The sequence below is a fragment of the Crassostrea angulata genome, chromosome 3 (genome assembly GCF_025612915.1).
Source record: "Crassostrea angulata isolate pt1a10 chromosome 3, ASM2561291v2, whole genome shotgun sequence".
NCBI lineage: Eukaryota > Metazoa > Mollusca > Bivalvia > Ostreida > Ostreidae > Magallana > Magallana angulata.
The window spans coordinates 23,736,083-23,746,183 of NC_069113.1; the positions used below are offsets into that span (position 1 = coordinate 23,736,083).

Sequence of the window (10,101 nt, forward strand, 5' to 3'; positions counted from 1 at the left end):
AATTCTTCTATAAGCTTTTATCCAAATACATAATTTGGTTAGAGTTTAAAAGCACAGCTTGTTAATTGGACACCATATCTTCTTATTAACTGTTGATCCACATAAGCAGTAACGTCACTGCTTTTGATGCTAGAACATTCTTTGAAGTGTTAACAAAAATAACGTGTAGAATGTAATGTAAAAGTAAATGAATTGATTTTTAAATTTTGAAACTATCAGCATTTTTTCAGGTTCAGGTTTTCAGTAAGCTGAATGCTGGCTAGCTTTGTTCAAATCAAGCCTTATTGTGGCAATACTCTGTGCTGGTTTTAAATCAAAACGGCAAGCGACATCATTTAAAATTAGGTCAAAGTGAAAGAGGGGTTGGTTTAGGCTGATAAAATGCCGATGGTCGGACGACAGACATAGATTGTAGTTGATCAGCCGAAAAATACAGTCAAATTACATTAAAGATGACTGACATGGAACAGTCTGTCAATTTAGTTGGTTTATAAGACCAAAGACCTTTAGCAACATAAAAATGTCCATCGTCATTCGGAAAGATATTTAGCCTTAATCGCGTTGATTTTGCAACTTGAATTTTCACTCCAACGTTCAAAATGTAAACAAAAACATGTACGCAAGCGTTGTTTTAACTCGGTTATGAAATAAATTTTTGTAATCAAACCTCATTTTGAAAGTGTTTTTATTGTGACAATTATGTCTGAATACATGTAACATAGTATATTAACACCCACCGAGTATGACTCCCTCTGTTTCTGAAACTTCTTGTTAATTCACATTCTATAGAAATTAAAAGGACTGAAATATGCACGCTCCGCGTATCCATTGGCCAATACCCACAGCGATCTAAGAAAAATCGCGGACTGCAGGAATAATTATGATGATGTCAAACTCAGACTCCCATAGAAGTTTACATATACGTTTAGCTAATTAACGAACTGATCTACGTTAACTGTCATTCATTAAATTTTACTTACCTTTTATTAATTTGTTAAAAGAAAGATGTAAATTTAAATAATAAAACGCTCACACTTGACTAAGCCAACCGAGTAAAATTGACATCCCTAATAACAATCAATAGTTTGCACTAAGGATTTACCGGTACCAAATAATTTTAAACACAATAATTTTGCATGTGCTGTCTAGATAAGTATTAGAGAGTGAAAATAAGCGTGGATTATGTTTATTTTTGTTACAATGAGTATCTAATGGTTACAAAGACCAGGATCTGATAAATAATATAAACGCATTTGCAAATGGAACTATAAATTTTTATTTTTCAATACTTTATAAAGCTTAATAAATGGAATTTTAAAGCTTCAGGGATGCTTTCTTCATTCAGACAATGACAGGGTTTTCGTTTGGTTAACGGAACCCGAAAATTCTCTTGATACGGCTCTTCAAAGTGAGTTTTGCCTTTGTCCCTTTCTGTTAAAAAAAACAAAATGTATTAAACATAAAAATTGCAATTCAATTGTATGCACTTAAGATGATTTAAGAGAGTTTTTCTTAAACCAAATTGATATTAACCTTCGGCTGTGACTGTGGCTGGGGTTGATCTTCGTAGGAAAAACTGGCTGACGGTCCATCTTTTCTCTCATTCACATCTCTAGGTGCATCATCGAGCTTAAAAGAGGAAGAATCAATTGATGAGTACATACTAGTACAGTCACGCTAGTTTTTTTTAACTGTATCCATGAATACACACTAGTACTATTTGTTAACTCTACATTAACAAAGATTTAAAGAAACACCAGCTATATATATTGATTTATTTTACTAACTTCGCTGTGTGTGTTATTACGTTATAGGCGTGCTTGCAGTAACCATGTTTTACTGTACATGGTTTATATTGTCAAGTATACTGTATATGTAATATAGACTTGTACCTCTGGGACGGTCTTGAAGGTTTCTACACCGGTCAAGAATAACTTCCGAGGAATAAAGAGCGTATCTTCTTCGACAGTTCTCTCGAAGTGGTAGCTCTAAAAATGCAGTAGTTTTTAAAATATGCAAGATTTTTCACATTTCTTCTAAAAATGCAAGATTTTCACATTTCTTCTAAAAACAGCCAAAAATATCAAGTCAATTATGTTTTTAAATAACTTCCTTAGTGTGATTTCATACCATCAATTCCATCTGGAGCATTTTTCGTCTTTTTGTCATTTCCTCTTTCCTGTTTATTTCCATCTTAAAAATAGAAATTAATTGATGCATAGATTCATTATGTAATTTTCATTAGAATGTATTTTCACATACTCATATTTTATGGAGTGTTTTCACCTACCAACAACTCTTCTTCAATGATTTTCTTTGCTTGACGAATTTTTTCTCTTTCATTTACCCTTTTCTGCAAAAACAAAAAAACCATTACATACGAGGATATTTTCTACATAGAAAAGGAATGAAAGATGTAGGTTTCATAAAATCTCGTAAATGAAGTAATAAAAGTTCAATAAATTCGATGGTTGTAAGTAAGACTACCATAAGTTCCTCCTGAAGATTTTTCAGATCTAAGTGGCGGTCTTGAAGTTTTTTCTGAAAACAGCCACAAATAAAACCATGAATATATTCTATTAAAATGCTCGAAGATAGTAGGAATATGTGTTCGATACCTTTTTAATGCACAATAGGATATTTTTTTTATATAAATAATCTCACCATCATTTTCCCAGCCATTTGTGGACATCTTCTTGTCCTCATTTTCCTCTAAAAAAAAAAAAGGGAATGTATTAGAATATCAATGCATGTAATCTTAAACAAGATATCTGTCAGTTAAGACGTTTAGTTTTTGTTTAAAATTTGATGATTCTGTTCATAATGTATTTCTTACCACTTGGTCTACAAGAATGAAGAATACAATCTGATTTCTCTTCTCCCTGACCTGTAAAAAATGAACGACAGATGTCATATATTATTTTTTGTAAATCATACTTGTACATCACGTATGTTATTGAAAAACTTACCCATGATTTATCATATATTACGTATGTAGTTAAAATACTTACCCAGGCATCTAATGTGGCGTTCCATTTGTTTTGGTTAAGGTTCTGCAAATAATAATAAAAACAACTTGGTAAATAATTTCCCAATTTTAAATTTGTAATCATTATGACAAGTTTTAGTCTTAATTGTGAATTTGATTCAACACGTTTTACATTATAAAAAGAAATTTTTATTGAATTGAATGGTATATGAACACATAATAAATACCTCTAGATTCCTGAAGGAGTCCGCGAATGAATTGTCGTCTCTTTTCTCTAATTGTTTCTAATTAAAAAAAACAAACAAACAAAATTCAGACTAAATTGAAAAAATAAATTCAATTTTACGAATTAAAAAACCGATTTAAGGAGAAATACAAGAGTAAACTGCTATCAATTTGTCAATAACCAGGATATTTTGCTTTCATCATATGAATATATTACATGTACCGTTATGCTAAATCAGTTTTCTGACTTACGAGCAGTTCCTTTTGTACAGTCAACATCATCTCGTGGTTATCTCGGATAACTCTCTGAAAATGAAAATTATGATTTTTAAAATGAAGTCATATCAATAAATAAAGGCGTTCTCTTTTTAGAAGAAGACATCGCGGAATAAATTTATCATAAAAATAAATAGTAATAAATTGTTTACTCTATCCATACCATGTATTTTATAGCCATTTTTGAAGTTCCGTCACTTGGTAGCATTGTTCTCTGCAACAGGAATAGAATAAATGATGTAAAATAATTCATCATAAAACCCAATGAACATTTTATTTTTAGCCACAACCGATATCGATGCAAATTGCAATTACTTGTATCTTGATTTCCTTTTACCTACCAACAAATCCACCTGAATCTTGTGGATCAAGATCATCCTTTTGTCTGTCATTTGCTACAAACACGACATTAAAACAGTATACATATTGTAACTTATAGTTTAACTTATTTGTTAAGTCATATTTTCACTCAAGTACTTTAAACATCGACATATTCAAATGGAGACTGATAAATAATTAACAACAAAGCTGTACCTCAAATTGTTTCTCCTTTTCCTTCTTTGAAAGGGTGTTAGGTTGATTCTTATCCTTAAAGAATTTAAAAAATATCTAATGAATTCAAGCCAACAAAAGAAAACATTAAAAAATGTTTTATACAAGTTGTTTTTCAAACGAATATGCTCTTCTAATGTGTGTACTCTAATGTGTGTGTGGTAGTCCGCACGTGTGAGTGCGTGCGCGTGCGCATTCGGGTGCGTTTGCACGTGTGGGTATCATCAAATAATTGCTAGAATATCTATGTACAAAAATCTGCATAGTTAAAACATGAAAATTTGTTTGAAAATTGTGAATTTTTTAAAGAATCTGTATTGATAATTTATATAAATCGATTAGGGAAATTGAGGATATCGTAACGTAGTACATGTATTAAATAAGGTCTAGCGCTTGAAATCATCTACTATACCTCTAGGTCTCTGGAGATTTTTTCAAAGGAATCGCTATCGTGCTGTTGGATTTTTCTCTGGAAGAATTATTTCTCTTTACTTTCAAACAATTTTTGGCGTTGACAGTGAAATACTAGACACTGCGTAATTGAATTTAAAAACCCCCGGAAAATATATAAAATAAATGTGTTATTGGACTCACCGACAGCTCTGTATGGACATCAGCTATTTTCTGATGGTGCTCTTTGATGATTTTCTACATAGAAGCACTGAATTGTTATGGTATCATGAATTCAGAATACGACAATTGTGTTCTATAATTAGTTCAAGAACGAAAGAAAGGACATGAAACAATAATCAATTAAGGAATCATGCAGTTATATAAATAATCAGTCAATCATTAAATAAAGATCCAAATACATGCAAGTTAAATCAACATACCATCCATTTAACAACCAATACGGCATTTCTGTTGCTTGGAAGAATTCTTTTCTGTAATCAAATTTTTTAATGAGTTACATGAATAAAATTATACTAGAGGACAAGAAAAAATGACTCTCGTGCGCGCATAATTTGCACGGTAATTCGTGTTTTACAAATGTTGTACTAAATCAATCATTGATAAATTTACCAGTATCTGTGCTTCAATTTTTGCGAAGATGATGACGCGTCGGCTCTCGCTTACTGGCTCCTGTAATTTATTACGTGTAATGAGAGATCCCGTGCTTAAGCATCATTACAGGAGAAGAAAATGCAAGTCAATTAAATATTATGATATTTCATCCTATAAAATGTATTTTGATATGATAATTTTCACATCAAAATTCTCTCTAAATGATAAGAACACCTCTTGTTGTCTCTCCATCTTCTCCTCTGTTCTGAACAGGCTGTCAGCAAGGACTTCATTGCGAAGGTTCTCCTTAAGATTGAATTTTCAAAATATAGAAGATAAAAAGAAATGTAGAAAAAAAAATTCGGCGGCTTTGTATCATGTATCAATCCATTTAATAACGTGAATTTAAAAAAAAAAACAAAAAAGACACGAGCCAACAAATCATAATCTACATGTATGTTAGGTTACTTGATAAAATCACTTGTCACATGAAACATACCAGATATTGATAGGCTCTCAGTTTCCTCTTCAACTCTGACAGTTTATCCATTCTTTTTATCTGTAAAAGAAATAAAACAAAACAATGGTTTTAATCGTTTTGCAGTGTAATATGATACTGTTATATTTACTCAGATATTCGTTGCTACATGTACATGTATACATGCATGTTTTGCAAGAATATGTTTACGTATATGCACATTTTTTTTTCGTTATCACCAATTTAAAAGTTTGAAACAATCATGACCATCACAAAATATCTCCTAAAATGTATTGCATGATTGTATAAGTATATACAAAGGCCATTATATATACATCAAAGCGATTTACCTGTTGACGCAAATTGTCTTCTCCGATACACATCTCCATTTTGATAATCTACAAGAGAAGGACACGTTAGTAAGCTAATTTGAATAAACTTAAGAAAAATATCCTTATTTTTCAACAAACATTGATAACATGCCTTGCAGTCACTCTTTTCCCTCTGCCTAGTTTTCACTGTTTATAGCAACGATTGTTGCGTCATAGGTTTTGTTACGTCAAATACGTCATGACGTTGATATTGTAGCATTTAGACAAACCAACGGTCAGTCATTCCGGGAAAAATTGTAGAGTTCAAGACTTTAATCATATTGCTATTGTGCTCAAGGTCGGAATTCAATTTATTATTCATATTTGAGAGTTTAGATTTTTAGGGTGATCTACAAGTGGTAATAACTACCACTGTGAAAAAATATGGGTCACTTTCAGGGTTATCTACTTATATTAAAACTCTTCCACTGTAAAAAATGATGTTGTCGTCATCTCTTGTTTTTAAAAGTTACATGTAGATGCCCTACTGTAGTACACTGTTCATTTATAAATGGATTTTAAACATCGGGCGTGGAAACCTATCGAGGTTTCTTATCATGAGGGACTGAATTTTCAGGGTATTCTACAAGAAGTAAAGTTCTACCTCTGTGAAAAATTGGGGGGGGGGGGGATAATTAGCCTATTTTTAGTAATTTTACAATAATTTAAGAAGCTTTAATTATCCCGAGGAGGGATTGGGGTGTCCAGCCCCTCCCCCCGATACACACACACAAACAAAAATTAACAATTACATTGAAAATCCGCAGTACAAAGGGTTGAGTGATGCAACATTGCCATACACACATTATAACACTTTTATTGGATTAACTATTTAAAGGTGGTATCTAGTCCATGTGTTATATTAGACTGCTCCATAAATACTAAAAATACTAATTGAGTAAATTAATAATCTTATGGAGAGAGAGAGAGAGAGAGAGAGAGAGAGAGAGAGAGAGAGAGAGAGAGAGAGAGAGAGAGAGAGAGAGGCGTACAAAGTCCCTGTAAAATGCATCTGATTCCGGGAAAACTGACATGTATACTGTAAATTTTGAATTTACGGCAAGGGTGGTTCGGAATTAATATCAAAGTAGATTAGCGGTCTAAAAGTATTGTTCATATAAATTTTCTATTGGTAAAATTAATAGGTACTCTAACTTAGATTAAAACTGATGAAATGTATAATTTCAAGAGGTGTTCATTTCCCCGTTGTTGTCCGACATAAGTGGTTATGATGATCGCTCACACAACTCGGTCGATCTCCCAACTGCCCCCGTGACCAAGAGTTGCGTGGTCATAAAATAGGATTTGAAACTAAATTGTTTAGGTATGCAGAGATTAGTATCGTAATACAGTATTTAAGGAATAAGGAATCATCATTTAGTATTATGAGGTGATAACTTTGGTCGGGGTGTGGTCAAATCCATAAAACAGCATTTTAACATCCAATATCGTGTTTCGGTTATGCTATAAGACACACCCATTTTGTGTCGCTCTGCTTTTTTTTAATTAATGAAATTATTTGGTTATATGCTTCAAAACTGAATCGTAAATCGTAATGTTATCGCAGACAAAGACAGTTGAAAATGTAAATATATAATTATCATATTCAGTTTGCAGGATGGGAGTGGGGTGGGTGAACAATTAAGGCTTGTTTATGCATTACACTTAATCTACACGTACATGTGTTTTAGTTTCATATGTTTAGCTTTCAAATAACATGCATATATTATATTCAATATCAGGTATAAAGTAGTGTGTTATTTAGTATGTATCTACCTCATTCTTTGAATGACGTAGTATGTTCCATGTCAGAAGTTTCAGTCAGTTTCAGTTATGCTGAAAGAAAAAAAAATAATCTGCACAAGTACATAATCATTATAATTTACGCCTATGTACATGTTTGTTGTTTTGGCACTACTACATAATGAGATTGTTTCGTTTTGTAATTTTGTCTATTCTATATTTATTTGAAAATTATTCTTATTTAATTTTCTTTCTAGAGGAGCCTGCATTTAGTTGCATTGCACCGAAATATGGTGGAAGGATGGAGCTAATCAAAGATTATAACAAAGACAGACTTCATTCATCATAATCGTCGTGGTCGTGGTCATCATCATCATCATCATCATTCAGCAGCAGTTCCAAACACCAAGTTCCGGCGCATGCGCTTGTTTTATGTAAGTTTATATCATTCGTTCTTTGGCTTCATTCCAAGTTTCTTATTTCCAGAACGTTGTGCCGATTTCCTTAATAATACCACCACCCGTTAATGATGAAGAACAATTGATCATTAAACAAGAAATAGAAATATGTACAAGACCTTTTCTTAATAAGACATCCCCAATTTTTTTACATTGAAAAAATTTCAAGGATCTTTTTAATTTTGTTCGGGAATTTAAATGGAAAAAAGTAATCGGTATACATGTATCACGGAAAACCCCAAGTACAAGTAACTTTATAACATCAGATCACTGAGTTCTTTCCCGTCCTTTGCAAATCCAAAATAACCGGACATTCCCTTTATTAATTTGAACCCTTCAACATGACGAGGTACAGATCGCGTTCCCAATGACAGACATCTTTGATCATGTTTTTTATTCACTCAAAGAGAAAGGGAATATAAAAAGTTAGAAGAACCTGGGATATATATTATGATATTAAATCGGTAACAAATCAACAAAATTCATTTTATAAAGCAATTAAGTGGATTATAATTGTTACATGTAGCTTATTTCTGATGAGCAACGTTTGTCTGTTGTTTCCCTGCTTCAATTTTTCTTATTCTTAGTTTTATCAGGAACCACTGGTGAAATGTTATCTAAAAAAAAATGCAAACCCATTTATGCTCATGAATTTATATAAGGGACCCCTTTCCAATTGGGATAGTATATTAATTTAGTTTCTTACTTATCTTAATTCAGTGAAGGGGGGGGGGGGACTGATGTTCATAATCAGAACTTTATTGAATTTTACTGATTTTTTACAACTAATTTATAAATTTGTTAAGAGAGATGTTTATATAAGCAATAAAATGCTTTCTTTGATAATTCATGCTGGTTATTAAGGTAGCGATGATTGCAGAAAAAAATTACATATTAGCTCACCTAGAGCAGGTGCCCTCTGATGACAAAATCATAGATAATACTGATCCAATTTCATCAAACTTGCATGGATGGTGCGTCTTACATGTATGATACTTATGCACTGGACAGGCTTGAATGCTGAATCTGAGCCATAAGTTTTGGATGCTGAATGAGGTTAAGATTTTTTAAGAGTTGGTTAAAGTTTTGGGGGCAGGTGCCCTTTGATGTCTATACATGTATCTTAGTTATTACTGGTCCTAGCTTCTCCAAACTTGCATGGTCTTAAATGATACTTATGCACTAGAAAGGCATGAATGCAAACGTTTCGGATGGTGAAACACTGATGTGTACACTCTATAGGCGTGGGTGCTTGTAGAATAAGCTGCCTCGCTGGCCGGGTCAACTGAGTGCACTTTTCAGGGTTGACCCGGCCAGCGATGCGGCTGACAAGAGAGAGAGAGAGAGAGAGAGAGAGAGAGAAAGAGAGAGAGAGAGAGAGAGAGGTGTGAGGATGTGTATGAGAGAGAGAGTGAGGGCTGAGAGAGAGAGAGAGAGTGGGGAGGATGTGAGAGGGAGAGAGTGGGGAGGTGAGAGAGAGAGAGAGAGAGAGAGAGAGAGAGAGAGAGAGAAGGATGTGAGAGAGAGTGGGGAGGGTGTGAGAGGGGGAGAGAGAGAGAGTGGGGAGGGTGTGAGAGAAAGAAAGAGAGAGAGAGAGAGTGGGGAGGGTGTGAGAGAAAGAAAGAGAGAGAGAGAGAATGGGGAGGATGAGAGAGTGGGGATGGTGAGAGTGGGGAGGGGAAAGAGAGAGGGAGAGAAATATATATCCCTATATTTAATGAATCTTGATGCATTGCAATTATATGTATTGGCCTAATACTCAGTACATAAAAAATGATTTTCATGTTTAAATTTCAATATGTAAGAGTAGAATGTTATCTGATAAATGGCCTTTCCCTGTTATTGAAGAGTTGCTCCCCTTTGTTTTTAATTTATGAAAACCAATTCTTGAAGCGGTTTCTAAAAAAGCGTTAACTGTTCTAAATTAAGTGATACTCGTATAACATAGGTTAAAATTTAATTTATTCCTTATAATTCAATTTTCTATTACTACAATCAGAAAAT

At 33.2% G+C, this 10,101-nt stretch overlaps 1 protein-coding gene across 1 annotated transcript; it reads right to left on the reverse strand.

Annotated features, from left to right (window-relative positions):
• Nucleotides 1–1,266: 1,266 nt before the first annotated feature.
• LOC128175059 (uncharacterized) lies at nucleotides 1,267–5,914 on the reverse strand. Its single transcript, XM_052840467.1, has 21 exons — nucleotides 5,876–5,914; nucleotides 5,547–5,606; nucleotides 5,282–5,353; nucleotides 5,066–5,125; nucleotides 4,876–4,926; nucleotides 4,637–4,690; nucleotides 4,455–4,511; nucleotides 4,025–4,078; nucleotides 3,832–3,885; nucleotides 3,654–3,704; nucleotides 3,467–3,520; nucleotides 3,217–3,273; nucleotides 3,012–3,053; nucleotides 2,837–2,887; nucleotides 2,665–2,712; nucleotides 2,488–2,541; nucleotides 2,291–2,353; nucleotides 2,131–2,193; nucleotides 1,893–1,988; nucleotides 1,534–1,629; nucleotides 1,267–1,431 (listed from the first exon to the last, which is right to left on the reverse strand). Exons 1-21 carry the CDS (start codon nucleotides 5,912–5,914, stop codon nucleotides 1,369–1,371), a joined length of 1,239 nt encoding a protein of 412 aa, XP_052696427.1. The 3' UTR covers nucleotides 1,267–1,368.
• Between the last annotated feature and the right edge of the window lie 4,187 nt (nucleotides 5,915–10,101).

Bases quoted from the DNA above. Each gene is read 5' to 3' on its own strand.
- LOC128175059 (XM_052840467.1), bottom strand. From the start codon at position 5,914: ATGGAGATGTGTATCGGAGAAGACAATTTGCGTCAACAG. The intron at 2,194-2,290 runs GTAGGTGAAAAC...TCTATTTTTAAG, and splicing joins TCATTGAAGAAGAGTTGTTG to ATGGAAATAAACAGGAAAGA. The intron at 1,989-2,130 runs GTATGAAATCAC...CTGCATTTTTAG, and splicing joins TGCTCCAGATGGAATTGATG to AGCTACCACTTCGAGAGAAC.